At 46.6% G+C, this 16,718-nt stretch overlaps 1 protein-coding gene across 1 annotated transcript in view; it reads left to right on the top strand.

Moving 5' to 3' along the window:
- hcfc1b (host cell factor C1b) overlaps window positions 1-16,718 on the top strand; it is an 81,600-nt gene that overhangs the window by 19,722 nt on the left and 45,160 nt on the right. The window contains exons 7-15 of the mRNA XM_065020991.1: window positions 2,868-3,047; window positions 3,350-3,664; window positions 3,941-4,092; window positions 10,146-10,322; window positions 11,492-11,716; window positions 12,150-12,209; window positions 13,096-13,206; window positions 15,391-15,592; window positions 16,033-16,166. Coding sequence (XP_064877063.1) covers window positions 2,868-3,047; window positions 3,350-3,664; window positions 3,941-4,092; window positions 10,146-10,322; window positions 11,492-11,716; window positions 12,150-12,209; window positions 13,096-13,206; window positions 15,391-15,592; window positions 16,033-16,166 — 1,556 coding nt within the window. The remainder of the gene's footprint in view (window positions 1-2,867; window positions 3,048-3,349; window positions 3,665-3,940; window positions 4,093-10,145; window positions 10,323-11,491; window positions 11,717-12,149; window positions 12,210-13,095; window positions 13,207-15,390; window positions 15,593-16,032; window positions 16,167-16,718) is intronic.

Below are 16,718 nucleotides of genomic sequence, written 5' to 3'. Positions count from 1 at the left end.
TAAACTGTAATGACAGACAGAAACCAGTCTCTGCTACAATTGACCTCTCAACTTAATAATGTGAAAGGCTGTCTCCCCTCTGTCCAGTTTCTATGGACAATAACATTGTATTGGCCTTGGTATGTCTGACCATCAATCAACTGTTTGGAAGGTTATCGATCATAGGGAAAGAGACTCTTGTTTTGCTAGCTATTGGCTTATTTCTCCATGGTTAGAAAATCATATAAAACCTTTATTTAAATTCGGCGTGTAGTTACCGGGCACATTTCTGTTAAAACAAAAAACAAAACACACACAAATAAAACCATTAAAGTTGTGTAATGTAAAATGTTGTCCCGGGCACTAGGCTTGGCCAGTATCCAGCTTGTCATACCTTCATACGACCATGTGCCGTACCAGGGTATTCTGTAATACCCGGAACTGAACAAGGGCCGCTGTTTTCAATCTCCATTCGCAATGCTAACAAGTACATGTAAAATCCCATAGAGAATGCTGACGAGCGCATGTAAAATCCCATAGAGAATGCTAACGAGTGCATGTAAAATCCCATAGAGAATGCTAACGAGTGCATGTAAAATCCCATAGAGAATGCTAACGAGCGCATGTAAAATCCCATAGAGAATGCTAACGAGCGCATGTAACATCCCATAGAGAATGCTAACGAGCGCATGTAACATCCCATAGAGAATGCTAACGAGCGCATGTAAAATCCCATAGAGAATGCTGACGAGCGCATGTAAAATCCCATAGAGAATGCTGACGAGCGCATGTAACATCCCATAGAGAATGCTAACGAGCACATGTAAAATCCCATAGAGAATGCTAACGAGCGCATGTAAAATCACATAGAGAATGCTAACGAGCGCATGTAAAATCCCATAGAGAATGCTGACGAGCACATTGCGTACATTTTTGTACAGTTTCTGACCTAAACTATATAATGCTAGACCGCTGCACGCACAAAACATTAGCATTAGGAAGGCTCTTTATCCAGGAGGGGATTCTCTGCTGTTACCAAGCCAATGCTTGATTATGGAAGAAGCTAACCACTTAGCAAGATAGCTAACGTGCTGCTACATTGGCAAAATAACTGCCAAAGCATTTAGCACATTTTAGACAGTTAACTTATAATAGTTGTATGGTATCTAGCTGGCTGACATTTTAGTAGTGAATTCCACACTGTAACTAGATCAACTGGCTCATTATGCACAACAGTGAGTGACTCATAAGGCTCCGGCTTCTCGTTGCTTGTACATAAACACATGACTAAGGAATACCACAAGCATTATCATAGTGTGACAGGCGAAATTGAGAACGCAGTGTTCTTTTTATCACCTATCACGTATTGCACAAGTTGACTGCAGGTACAAATATTATATTTGGTACTTCAATTGAAGTGGTTAAGCAGGTATTGAAAACCATCCTGAGGCTTTGCCCAGACCCCCCGGTATACGGCGTACCGCCCAGACCCCCTGGTATACGGCGTACCGCCCAGACCCCCCGGTATACGGCGTACCGCCCAGACCCCCCGGTATACGGCGTACCGCCCAGACCCCCCGGTATACGGCGTACCGCCCAGACCCCCCGGTATACGGCGTACCGCCCAGACCCCCCGGTATACGGCGTACCGCCCAGATCCCCGGTATACGCCCCAGATCCCCCGGTATACGGAGTACCGCCCAGATCCCCCCGGGTACCGCCCAGATCCCCGGTATACGGGGTACCGCCCAGATCCCCCGGTATACGGGGTACCGCCCAGATCCCCCCCAGTATACGGAGTACCGCCCAGATCCCCCGGTATAGCGAGTACCGCCCAGATCCCCCCCGGTATACGGGGTACCGCCCAGATCCCCCGGTATACGGGTAGATCCCCGCCCAGATCCCCCGGTATACGGGGTACCGCCCAGATCCCCCCGGTATACGGGGTACCGCCCAGATCCCCCGGTATACGGGTACCGCCTGTCCCCCGGTACCGCCCAGATCCCCCGGTATACGGGTACCGCCCAGATCCCCCGGTAGATCCCCCGGGGTACCGCCCAGATCCCCCGGTATACGGGGTACCGCCCAGATCCCCCGGTATACGGGGTACCGCCCAGATCCCCCGGTATCCCCGGTGTCGGGTACGTCCCCGGTATACCGCCCAGATCCCCCGGTATACGGCGTACCGCCCAGATCCCCGGTGCGGGTACGGATCCCCGGTACCGCCCAGATCCCCCCCCGTATACGGCGTACCGCCCAGATCCCCGCCCAGATCCCCCGGTGTACGGCGTACCCCAGCCCAGATCCCCCGGTCCCCGTAGATCCCCGGGGCCCAGATCCCCGGTACCGCCCAGATCCCCCGGTATACGGGGTACCGCCCAGATCCCCCGGTATACGGGTACCCGCCCAGATCCCCCGGTATACGGGGTACCGCCCAGATCCCCCGGTATACGGAGTACCGCCCAGATCTCCCGGTATACGGGGTACCGCCCAGATCCCCGGTATACGGAGTACCGCCCAGATCCCCGGTATACGGAGTACCGCCCAGATCCCCCGGTATACCGAGTACCGCCCAGATCCCCCGGTATACGGCGTACCGCCCAGATCCCCCGGTATACGGCGTACCGCCCAGATCCCCCCGGTATACGGCGTACCGCCCAGATCCCCGGTACGGAGTACGCCCAAACCCCCGTATACGGCGTACCGCCCAGATCCCCCCGGTATACGGCGTACCGCCCAGATCCCACCGGTATACGGCGTACCGCCCAGATCCCACCGGTATACGGCGTACCGCCCAAGCCTAACGGGGACATGATGACTCGATCCAAAAAGTCAAATGTTTAGTGACTTGACTACACCACTCATGTTTCACTTCTGTCCTCTCCTAGACTCGATGGCGTGGGAGTCGGTGCTGATGGATTCTCTAGAAGATAACATCCCCAGGGCCAGGGCCGGTCACTGCTCCGTGGCCATCAACTCACGCCTCTACGCCTGGAGCGGACGGGACGGATACCGCAAGGCCTGGAACAACCAGGTGTGCTGCAAGGACCTCTGGTACCTGGAGACAGGTGAGTTCTTTAGTTCACTTAATCGGTCTGTAATGACACTTGTTCAGAAACATGCGTGTTGCTTATTTGTGTGTGTGTGTGTGTGTTAATTGAAAGTATCGATGATACATTTTGATGTAGAACTCTTTTTAATAAAAAAAAATAGAGTGAATCTCAAGGTGATAATCTGTGAAATACTTGTGTGTTGGGAATTTAACCGTACAAATAAGTTAGGTGGGAATCCTTAAGTTATTCAGGTAGTTATTTTGATTGGTTAATTATTAACACCAACCGCTGCTCTGTTTTTATTCGTCTCCCCACAGAGAAGCCCCGCCCCCCGTCACGGGTGCAGCTGGTGAGAGCCAACACCAGTAGCCTGGAGGTGAGCTGGGGGGCGGTACCAACTGCTGACACCTACCTGTTACAGCTGCAGAAGTACGATATCCCCCCCGCCCCGGCCGCCACCACGCCCGGCGTCAGCCCCGCGACGTCACTACCGGTCAACTCCCCCAAGAGCCCTGTCACAGCCTCTGCAGCGTCCCCCCAGGGCCTGCCTCTCCAGGGCATAACGCTGGTCCCCTCCCCCACCACCACAATGCCTGGGAGTCCACTGGCTGCTGCGAATGCACGTGGGCCAGGTAACGACTACTGAATAACACATTTTTATTTAACTTTATTTCTGTAATATTTTAAATGCTCTTTTACATTTTTTTATTTTTATTGTTTGGCTTAACTTCTCAAAACTGTTTTAATTATATTTGTGTCCAAACATAATCAAAGGGGTTTCTTTCCAGATCAGCCTCTTAAACGTTGGTTTAAACATCGTTTTTGTTTTTAACATAATTTTTGTTTTAAAACATCGTTTTTGTTTTTAACATCGTTTTTGTTTTTAACATTGTTTTTGTTTTTCCCAGCTATCCTGAAGGTGTCGGCTCCCCATTCCACCACAGGCACCTCCATCGTCACGGTGAGGCAGGCCAACCAGGGCGGGAAATCTCCCGTAACGGTGACATCACTTCCTGCCGGGGTCCGCATGGTCGTGCCGGCCCAGGGTGCACAGGGAACGGTAAAGGAAGTACTTATTGGTTCTCATGTACCAAATGCTACTCTTATTTCCTATAGAGTACACTACTTTTGACCGGGGCACATAGGGGAATTCACACTACTAACTTATCACCCTCGTGCACTTAAGGAAATCAAGGATGTATTGGAATTAGTGGATATATGGAGGCTTAAATATCGTGACTTACTGAGATATACATGGAGGTTTAATATCCTGACCTAGTGAGATATACATGGAGGAGGTTTAATATCCTGACCTAGTGAGATATACATGGAGGAGGTTTAATATCCTGACCTAGTGAGAGATACATGGAGGAGGTTTAATATCCTGACCTAGTGAGATATACATGGAGGAGGTTTAATATCCTGACCTAGTGAGATATACATGGAGGAGGTTTAATACCCTGACCTAGTGAGATATACATGGAGGAGGTTTAATATCCTGACCTAGTGAGATATACATGGAGGAGGTTTAATATCCTGACCTAGTGAGATATACATGGAGGAGGTTTAATATCCTGACCTAGTGAGATATACATGGAGGTTTAATATCCTGACCTAGTGAGATATACATGGAGGAGGTTTAATACCCTGACCTAGTGAGATATACATGGAGGAGGTTTAATACCCTGACCTAGTGAGATATACATGGAGGAGGTTTAATATCCTGACCTAGTGAGATATACATGGAGGAGGTTTAATATCCTGACCTAGTGAGATATACATGGAGGAACAGGTTTTTGTTTAATATCCTGACCTAGTGAGATATACATGGAGGAGGTTTAATACCCTGACCTAGTGAGATATACATGGAGGAGGTTTAATATCCTGACCTAGTGAGATATACATGGAGGAGGTTTAATATCCTGACCTAGTGAGATATACATGGAGGAGGTTTAATATCCTGACCTAGTGAGATATACGAGGAGGTTTAATACCCTGACCTAGTGAGATATACATGGAGGAGGTTTAATATCCTGACCTAGTGAGATATACATGGAGGAGGTTTAATATCCTGACCTAGTGAGATATACATGGAGGAGGTTTAATATCCTGACCTAGTGAGATACACATGGAGGATGTTTAATATCCTGACCTAGTGAGATACACATGGAGGAGGTTTAATATCCTGACCTAGTGAGATATACATGGAGGAGGTTTAATACCCTGACCTAGTGAGATATACATGGAGGAGGTTTAATATCCTGACCTAGTGAGATATATATGGAGGTTTTAATATCCTGACCTAGTGAGATATATATGGAGGTTTAATATCCTGACCTAGTGAGATATACATGGAGGTTTAATACCCTGACCTAGTGAGATATACATGGAGGAGGTTTAATACCCTGACCTAGTGAGATATACATGGAGGAGGTTTAATATCCTGACCTAGTGAGATATACATGGAGGTTTAATACCCTGACCTAGTGAGATATACATGGAGGTTTAATACCCTGACCTAGTGAGATATACATGGAGGAGGTTTAATATCCTGACCTAGTGAGATATACATGGAGGAGGTTTAATATCCTGACCTAGTGAGATATACATGGAGGAAGTTTAATATCCTGACCTAGTGAGATACACATGGAGGTTTAATATCCTGACCTAGTGAGATATACATGGAGGAGGTTTAATATCCTGACCTAGTGAGATATACATGGAGGAGGTTTAATATCCTGACCTAGTGAGATATACATGGAGGAGGTTTAATACCCTGACCTAGTGAGATATACATGGAGGAGGTTTAATATCCTGACCTAGTGAGATATACATGGAGGAGGTTTAATACCCTGACCTAGTGAGATATACATGGAGGAGGTTTAATATCCTGACCTAGTGAGATATACATGGAGGAGGTTTAATACCCTGACCTAGTGAGATATACATGGAGGAGGTTTAATATCCTGACCTAGTGAGATATACATGGAGGAGGTTTAATATCCTGACCTAGTGAGATATACATGGAGGTTTAATATCCTGACCTAGTGAGATATAAATGGAGGAGGTTTAATATCCTGACCTAGTGAGATACACATGGAGGAGGTTTAATATCCTGACCTAGTGAGATATACATGGAGGAGGTTTAATATCCTGACCTAGTGAGATATACATGGAGGAGGTTTAATATCCTGACCTAGTGAGATATACATGGAGGAGGTTTAATATCCTGACCTAGTGAGATATACATGGAGGAGGTTTAATATCCTGACCTAGTGAGATATACATGGAGGAGGTTTAATATCCCGACCTAGTGAGATACATGGCAGAGGCTCAATCACGCTAGTCGTCTTGACTAACCCATGTCATTTTTGCTGGCCTGCAAAAGTTAGTGTTGATTGACAGCATTCTGTCCTCTTAACTATCAAATCGTGGGTATACACAATACTCATAGAGAATTTATGATGTTGGAAATGTAATCAAAGCCTACTGGATGACAAATTGTTTTTAAGCTAGACAGAAGAATTTAAGGGACTTTTTTTCCCTACGTAAAATAGATACAACAGATCCCCCTATTTTATTTGGATAAAATGTATATTTCCAGAGCGTCCTGGCCAAGATGGGCAGCACCAAGTCATTACAAAAATTACAGACAAACATGGAAAAACTACAAGTCATCTAGTAAAAACCATTGAATTCACAAGAGTATAACAAAATCAAAAACAGCAAATTTAAAAACATTGACAGGTCAGGGAATCAAGATCCTTCATCAGTGATTTAAAAACACCAATCGGGACAAGTTCTTCCAGCTTAAATGTATTTTGTAAGGCGTTCCAAGACGATGGCGCAGAGGACATAAAAGACCTTTTTACCAAATTCAGTTCGGACATTTGGAACAGTTAGCAGGATAAAGTCCTGAGAAACGAAGAGAGTACCCACCACATTTCTGAACAATAAAAATGCCCAAATAAAAAGGTAGTAAACCCAACATGGCTTTGTAAATGATTGTATTGGACACTTAAAATGTACCCTAAGATGCCATGCAATTCAATACTCCTCTTTTTAAAACAACAAATATTTAGGTAAAAAGAGTTCATCTCAAACAGAGGAACTAAAAGATAGCAATAAAAACTGTACCGTAAAGGCTCAGAATAAGTTGGAGGAAAAACAAAAAGAAATGAAGGAACGTAATTAAAAAATAAAGTGAACTGGATGGAATGTGGGGGAAAATGCACAGAATTCTAAAAAATAAAGTGAACTGGATGGAATGTGGGGGAAAATGCACAGAATTCTAAAAAATAAAGTGAACTGGATGGAATGTGGGGGAAAATGCACAGAATTCTAAAAAATAAAGTGAACTGGATGGAATGTGGGGGAAAATGCACAGAATTCTAAAAAATAAAGTGAACTGGATGGAATGTGGGGGAAAATGCACAGAATTCTAAAAAATAAAGTGAACTGGATGGAATGTGGGGGAAAATGCACAGAATTCTAAAAAATAAAAATAAATCTTCAAGATAGAAATGCTCCCAAAAAATATTTACTTGTTACAAATGGAGTCACCCAGGATTCACCAAACAATATTTTAAAAGAGGAAGCAAAGTACATATGTTCTCATTTCATTCTCCTCCATCTCCACTAACTAAAGTTAATGGTAAGGGTATTTTTTTCTAATAATAGTATAAAATTAACAGCTATACAGAAACTCAAGTGAAGGCCTAATTACAAAGGAGGAACTTCTTGATGCAGTTGAAAGCCTTTAAGTCTGGGGAAACTCCAGGTCTGGATGGCAAGGCCAGGGAAAACTCCAGGGCTGGATGACATACCTGTGGAAGTAAACCAAACTCCAGGCTGGATGACATACCAGTGGAAGTAAACCAAACTCCAGGGCTGGATGACATACCAGTAAACCAAACTCCAGGCTGGATGACATACCAGTAAACCAAACTCCAGGCTGGATGACATACCAGTGGAGGTATACCAAACTCCAGGGCTGGATGGCATACCAGTGGAGGTATACCAAACTCCAGGCTGGATGACATACCAGTGGAGGTACACCGAACTCCAGGGCTGGATGACATACCAGTGGAGGTATACCAAACTCCGAACTCGTAATAAACATTGATAAAAGATAAGACTTCTCCTTAATGCAACCGCTGTGTCAGATAAATCATTTAAAAAAACTTTACGGAAAAAGCATAATCTGAGAACGGCGCTCAGAACCCAAAACAGCCAGAGGAACATCTGCCATTTTGGAGTCAACAAAGTTAGAAACAACACCATAAATATTCACTTACCTTTGATCTTCATCAGAAGGCACTCCCAGGAATCCCAGTTCGACAATAAATTTATTTGTTCCATAAAGTCCATAATTTATGTCCAAATAGCCACTTGTTGTTAGCGTGTTCAGCCCAGTAATCCATTTTCATGAGGCGCAGGCACTTCGTCCAGACAAAAACTCGAAAAGTTCCGTTTACAGTCCTTTAGAAACATGTCAAACGATGTATGGAATCAACCTTTAGGATGTTTTTAAACATGCAACATCAATGATGTTCCAACCTTTTAGCTCCAGCAGGTATATCTCTCTAGTCACCCCCAAAACCAATTCTTTCTTTGGCCGCCTCTCCTTCCAGTTCTCTGCTGCCAATGACTGGAACGAACTACAAAAATCTCTTAAATTGGAAACACTTATCTCCCTCACTAGCTTTAAGCACCAACTGTCAGAGCATCTTACAGATTACTGCACCTGTACATAGCCCACCTATAATTTAGCCCAAACAACTACCTCTTTCCCAACTGTATTTAATTCATTTATTTATTTTGCTCCTTTGCACCCCATTATTTTTATTTCTACTTTGCACATTCTTCCATTGCAAAACTACCATTCCAGTGTTTTACTTGCTATATTGTATTTACTTTGCCACCATGGCCTTTTTTGCCTTTACCTCCCTTCTCACCTAATTTGCTCACATTGTATATAGACTTGTTTTTTTTTACTGTATTATTGACTGTATGTTTGTTTTACTCCATGTGTAACTCTGTGTCGTTGTATGTGTCGAACTGCTTTGCTTTATCTTGGCCAGGTCGCAATTGTAAATGAGAACTTGTTCTCAACTGGCCTCCCTGGTTAAATAAAGGTGAAAAAAAAAAAAAATCCTTTGTCTTCAGAAAAGCACTGGAACGAACAAATGCACTTATTTACTCTGTAAATAACACTGCCTGGGTGCTTTTGATCACGATATTATTGATCGATTTGACTATGACATATCTTAGCAATGGTGTTCATCTACAAACTGTAGAAGCTATATGAATAAGAAACATTCAGAACCTTAGTGAAACGGCACAGTGGGAAAAAAACATGGCAGCTAGATATCAACACTGGATGGTCTTCGGAGACACTGAACACAAATATAAACGCATCAGGCAACAAGTTCTAACATTTTACTGAGTTAAAAGTTCATATAAGGAAATCAGTCATTTGGAAATAAATTCATTGGGCCCTAATCTATGTATTTTCACATGACTGGGCCTTGAAGGGCATAGGCCCGCCCTCTGGGGAGGCAGGCCCGCCCACTGGGGAGGCAGGCCCGCCCACTGGGGAGCCAGGCCCGCCCACTGGGGAGCCAGGCCCGCCCACTGGGGAGCCAGGCCCGCCCACTGGGGAGCCAGGCCCGCCCACTGGGGAGCCAGGCCCAGCCACTGGGGAGCCAGGCCCAGCCAATCAGAATGAGTGTTTCCCTACGAAAGTGCTTTTATTACAGACAGAAATACTTCAAATTTCACGGGAAGTATATTTTACTTATTTATGTAGTGTGTGTGTGTATAACCAGGAAATAGAAGCCTCAGTGTTGTCTATTGGTTTACTCTAATTAGGGGAGGGGTGGTAGGGTTAGGGGGAAATTATAAAGGAAATATATTTTCAAAAGTCCTAGTTAAAACTATAGTTATCCCAGGGCTGATTCATGCACAACCAGTTTAGTTCCTTCTATTCCATATTCTCTAGTCCTATGAATAACCAAACTTTATGCACTTTGAGATTAATTATTGTAAAACAGTGATTTATAAATGTTTATAATTGTAATTATTTTGTACTTGTCTGCTCTCCCCCCTCAGCCAATGGGCAGCAGCCCTCAGATGAGTGGCATGGCTGCGTTGGCTGCAGCGGCTGCTGCCACACAGAAGATCCCGCCCTCCACGGCCACCATGCAGCTTCCAGCTGGTGCTACTATGGTCAAGACCGTGGCCATGAGCCCCGGTTCACAGACTGTCAAAGTAGCCTCGCCTGTTATGGTAAGAGATCCCTGGACGAATAGTAACACACATACACACCATGTAAACCTCTGCTGTCAATTATGAACTCTTCAGGTGCACTAAGCTGTGCTCCAATATCCACATTACCTACTGTACCACGTGGAGTGAAGCAATGTCTTGGCCGTGCCTTCTCAATGCTATAGGAGATGTCTTGGCCGTGCCTTCCCAATGCTATAGGAGATGTCTTGGCCGTGCCTTCTCAATGCTATAGGAGATGTCTTGGCCGTGCCTTCTCAATGCTATAGGGGCTGTCTTGACTGTGCCTTCTCAATGCTATAGGGGCTGTCTTGGCCGTGCCTTCTCAATGCTATAGGGGATGTCTTGGCCGTGCCTTCTCAATGCTATAGGGGATTTCTTGGCCGTGCCTTCTCAATGCTATAGGAGATGTCTTGGCCATGCCTTCCCAATGCTATAGGGGCTGTCTTGGCCGTGCCTTCTCAATGCTATAGGGGCTGTCTTGGTCGTGCCTTCTCAATGCTATAGGGGCTGTCTTGGCCGTGCCTTCTCAATGCTATAGGGGCTGTCTTGGCCGTGCCTTCTCAATGCTATAGGAGATGTCTTGGCCGTGCCTTCTCAATGCTATAGGGGATGTCTTGGCCGTGCCTTCTCAATGCTATAGGAGATGTCTTGGCCATGCCTTCCCAATGCTATAGGGGCTGTCTTGGCCGTGCCTTCTCAATGCTATAGGGGCTGTCTTGGTCGAGCCTTCTCAATGCTATAGGGGCTGTCTTGGCCGTGCCTTCTCAATGCTATAGGGGCTGTCTTGGTCGAGCCTTCTCAATGCTATAGGGGCTGTCTTGGCCGTGCCTTCTCAATGCTATAGGGGCTGTCTTGGCCGTGCCTTCTCAATGCTATAGGAGATGTCTTGGCCGTGCAGGGTAGCCTAGTGGTTAGAGCGTTGGACTAGTAACCGAAAGGTTGCAAGTTCGAATCCCCGAGCTGACAAGGTACAAATCTGTCCTTCTGCCCTGAACAGGCAGTTAACCCACTGTTCCTAGGCCGTCATTGTAAAATAAGAATTTATTCTTAACTGACTTGCCTAGTAAAATAAAAAATAATGCTATAGGGGCTGTCTTGGCCGTGCCTTCTAACTACTTTCTCTCCTGTCTCTCTGTCTGTGTGTCTCTCACCCGGTGTTGTCCTCCTAGGTTAGTAACCCAGCAACCCGCATGCTGAAGACTGCTGCGGCTCAGGTGGGCACGTCAGGTGTTGTCACACCCGGAACGCCTTCTCGCCCTATCATCACCGTGCACAAGTCTGGCACGGTGACGGTTGCCCAGCAACACCAGGTGGTTACCACGGTAGTGGGAGGAGTCACCAAGACGATCACCCTTGTCAAGAGTCCCCTTACTATGGGGGGAGGTGGAACACTGGTAAGATGTTGTTGCCTTAGCAGGATCCATAAATTGGCCAGCTAACTTTGAGAAACATTCAGAAGGAAATAGATTTGGGGGGGGTTGTTGTTGTTGTTGTTTTCAATCAATTTAATTAAACCATTTAATAACAATATTAATGATAATAATGAAATAACTTTTATCATTCAGAAATAACTTTTAGTTTTTCTGGCGTGTTTTTCTGCTTATGCCAAAGCTAAACTTGGAATATGGGTTGTAAAAATGGTTGGTTTGAATTAATCCCAATTCCCATTTTCATGCATCCTTCCTATACAATATGTTGTAAACAAATCTGAATATTGAAGCTAAGCAAGTTAGCTGTCTCTCTCATTGACCCCAGTTTTGTGACATGCCCCCACACCCCTGGTTTAGCAGGGACTCACTGCGTCTGTTTTGTGCCCCCCGTTCTAAGCTGACCGCGGCCAACCAGGGTCAAAACAAAGTGATGTCTGGGAAGGACGTGCAGCATTGGGTTAGTTAGGATGTCTTCTGTTGTCTTTTACATGAACAGTCCATTCCCCCCCTCACATATTAAACATGTACAGTGGAACAGTCCGTTCTCCCCATGGGGGGTCACATAAACATGTACAGTGGAACAGTCCATTCCCTCCATGGGGGGGGGTCACATATTAAACATGTACAGTAGAACAGTCCATTCCCATGGAGGGGGGTCACATATTAAACATGTACAGTAGAACAGTCCATTCCCTCCATAGGGGGGTCACATATTAAACATGTACAGTAGAACAGCACATTCTCCCCATAGGGGGGTCACATATTAAACATGTACAGTAGAACAGTCCATTATCCCCATGGGGGGGTCACATATTAAACATGTACAGTAGAACAGTCCATTATCCCCATAGGGGGGTCACATATTAAACATGTACAGTAGAACAGTCCATTATCCCCATGGGGGTCACATATTAAACATGTACAGTAGAACAGTCCATTCCCTCCATGGGGGGTCACATATTAAACATGTACAGTAGAACAGTCCATTCCCTCCATGGGGGGGGTCACATATTAAACATGTACAGTATGGAAGTTGCTTTAAATAAAAACATCTAATTTCCATTAATTAATTAATTTCATTAGTGACAAATGTAAAATGCATAGTTTCCTCAGCCATGTAAGTACAACCACACCCACCTATGTACGATATTATCTAAATAAAGGTGAAATAAATCTGACATTTAAATTTGCCTATCTTGATAAAAGTCGCGTGAAAGCGTCTGCCAAGTGGAATATATTATATTAGGTTTTTGATGGGTCTATCTTGATAAGGTAAGACGTGTTGTTTTGACCAGTCTCTCTCTCCTACTTCCTGTCGGTCTCTCCTACTTCCTGTCCTCTAGCTGTCTAACCTGTCCAACCTGGGGAAGGTGATGTCCGTGGTCCAGACCAAGCCTGGTCAGACAGGAACGGTGACGGGACAGGCTGGCTCCAGCCTCCAGCACATCATACAGGTCAGTAGTCAGGTAGCTTAGTGGTTAGAGCGTTGGGCCAGTAACCCGAAAGGTTGCTGGTTCGAATCCCCGAGCTGACAACGTTTTTTTTTAAATAAAAAAAAATCTGTCGTTCTGCCCCCCCGAGCAAGGCAGTTTAACCCACTGTTCCCCAGGCGCCGAAGACGTGGATGTCGATTAAGGCAGCCCCCTTCCAGCACCTCTCTGTTTCAGAGGGGTTGGGTTAAACGTGGAAGACACACCTCTCTGTTTCAGAGGGGTTGGGTTAAACGTGGAAGACACACCTCTCTGATTCAGAGGGGTTGGGTTAAATGCGGAAGACACACCTCTCTGATTCAGAGGGGTTGGGTTAAATGTGGAAGACACACCTCTCTGATTCAGAGGGGTTGGGTTAAATGCGGAAGACACATTTCGGTTGAATGCATTCAGTTGTGCAAGTGACTAGTTATCCCCTTTCCCTTAGTTTTGGGGCGGCAGGGTAGCCTAGTGGTCAGAGTGTTGCTGGATCAAATCCCCGAGCTGACATGGTAAACATCTGTCGTTCTGCTCCTGAACAAGGCACTTAACCCCACTGTTCCTAGGCCGTCATTGAAAATAAGAATTTGTTCTTAACTGACTAACCTTAAGTAAAGGTTAAAAAGTATAATCTGGGTCATTTAGTTCGGTCATCGAGGGCCTGATTGGTGTCTCACTTTGTCCCCATCCCTAGCAAATTTAAACAAATTACATTTGAAACCGAAGACCTTGATTAGTGTATTTGCAGGCACTGGGGCAAAATTGTGCCACCAATCAGGCCCACGAGGACCGGAGAGTTGCCCATCCCCGATTTTAGGGTTTGTCTCCACGACTAGTCGTGGAGACTATCGGCCTTAATCTGGTGGGAAAATCTCTTGACAGCCAGTACGGGATCGGCCTAGTCCAGTACGGGATCGGCCTAGTCCAGTACGGGATCGGCCTAGTCCAGTACGGGATCGGCCTAGTCCAGTACGGGATCGGCCTAGTCCAGTACGGGATCGGCCTAGTCCAGTACGGGATCGGCCTAGTCCAGTACGGGATCGGCCTAGTCCAGTACGGGATCGGCCTAGTCCAGTACGCGATCGGCCTAGTCCAGTACGGGATCGGCCTAGTCCAGTACGGGATCGGCCTAGTCCAGTACGGGATCGGCCTAGTCCAGTACGGGATCGGCCTAGTCCAGTACGGGATCGGCCTAGTCCAGTACGGGATCGGCCTAGTCCAGTACGGGATCGGCCTAGTCCAGTACGCGATCGGCCTAGTCCAGTACGCGATCGGCCTAGTCCAGTACGGGATCGGCCTAGTCCAGTACGGGATCAGTACAGGATTCTGATGTACGGGATCAGCCTAGTCCAGTACGGGATCGGCCTAGTCCAGTACGGGATCGGCCTAGTCCAGTACGGGATCGGCCTAGTCCAGTACGGGATCGGCCTAGTCCAGTACGGGATCGGCCTAGTCCAGTACGGGATCGGCCTAGTCCAGTACGGGATCGGCCTAGTCCAGTACGGGATCGGCCTAGTCCAGTACGGGATCGGCCTAGTCCAGTACGGGATCAGTACAGGATTCTGATGTACGGGATCAGCCTAGTCCAGTACGGGATCAGTATAGTCCAGTACGCGATCGGCCTAGTCCAGTACGCGATCGGCCTAGTCCAGTACGCGATCGGCCTAGTCCAGTACGGGATCGGCCTAGTCCAGTACGGGATCGGCCTAGTCCAGTACGGGATCGGCCTAGTCCAGTACGGGATCGGCCTAGTCCAGTACGGGATCGGCCTAGTCCAGTACGGGATCAGTACAGGATTCTGATGTACGGGATCAGCCTAGTCCAGTACGGGATCAGTATAGTCCAGTACGCGATCAGCCTAGTCCAGTACGCGATCAGCCTAGTCCAGTACGGGATCAGCCTAGTCCAGTATGCGATCAGCCTAGTCCAGTACGCGATCAGTATAGTCCAGTACGCGATCAGCCTAGTCCAGTACGGGATCAGTACAGGATTCTGATGCACGGGATCAGTCAAACAACCTGAGATATCCGTCTCGAATGACCATGTTTCTTGTTGTATGTCAGCTTCCACCTCTATCTTGACATCCGACCCCTAACCCTGAACCCCTTCTATCTTGACCTCCGACCCCTAAACCCTGAAACCCCTCTTATCGCCTTCCTTTCAAACCAGACGAAAGGTCCCCTCCCGGCGGGCACCATCCTGAAGCTGGTGACCTCAGCGGACGGCAAGCCCACCACCATCATCACGACGTCCCAGGCCGGGGCCGCGGGGGGCAAGCCCACCATCCTATCCTACAGCGGCATGCCCACCACCACCAAGCCTGGCACGCACATCATCAAGACCATACCCATGTCTGCCATCGGACAAGCAGGTTAGTCCTGTCTGCTTCCCGAAACATCAACCAAATTCATCAATCAATTAAAAGGCCATTTTGTGATTTAAAATATTGTTGAAGAGGGCTTTACAAATGTTGAGTTTTTTTTTTTTTTTTTGGATCGTTTGATTCATCGTCGGCACAACATTTTGGGATTTTGTAGAGCGTTTTCACAGTGGCCCATTGATGCAGCCACATGGCTCATGTTTAAATGTGTCTCCATATGACAATAACCACATGGCTCATGTTTAAATGTGTCTCCATATGACAATAACCACATGGCTCATGTTTAAATGTGTCTCCATATGACAATAACCACATGGCTCATGTTTAAATGTGTCTCCATATGACAATAACCACATGGCTCATGTTTAAATGTGTCTCCATATGCCAATAACTTCCTGTTACTAAATGTATTTAATCTGTTGTCTGGTCAGGAGTGACAGGAAGTGGTATGAAGTCCCCCATTACCATTATCACCACTAAGATGATGACACCAGGCACCGGGACACCAGGCAAGATCATCAGCGCAATGCCCAGAGCTGGGGCTGGTCAGCAGGGACTCACACAGGTACCCCAACCCCTCTCTAACCTTTAATCCTGGTACAATAACATCAGGCAAGACCATCAGCGCAATGCCCAGAGCTGGGGCTGGTCAGCAGGGACTCACACAGGTACCCCAACCCCTCTCTAACCTTTAATCCTGGTACAATAACATCAGGCAAGACCATCAGCACTATGCCCAGAGCTGGGGCTGGTCAGCAGGGACTCACACAGGTACCCCAACCCCTCTCTAACCTTTAATCCTGGTACAATAACATCAGGCAAGACCATCAGCACTATGCCCAGAGCTGGGGCTGGTCAGCAGGGACTCACACAGGTACCCCAACCCCTCTCTAACCTTTAACCCTGGTACAATAACATCAGGCAAGACCATCAGCGCAATGCCCAGAGCTGTACTCATAATATACATGAGAACTATCGCCTTATGGTGAGGATAGCTGGATAGCGTCTGACGCAATCGTTAGGCATGGGTAATTTCAGTGTAGGAAACCCTAACCCCTTTCAGTGTAGGTAACCCTAACCCCTTTTCAACCCCTTTCAGTGTAGGAAACCCTAACCC

This window comes from Oncorhynchus nerka, linkage group LG7, assembly GCF_034236695.1.
Source record: "Oncorhynchus nerka isolate Pitt River linkage group LG7, Oner_Uvic_2.0, whole genome shotgun sequence".
NCBI lineage: Eukaryota > Metazoa > Chordata > Actinopteri > Salmoniformes > Salmonidae > Oncorhynchus > Oncorhynchus nerka.
The sequence above is the reverse complement of the archived record's forward strand: the minus strand, read 5'-3'. Positions and strand labels throughout refer to the sequence as shown.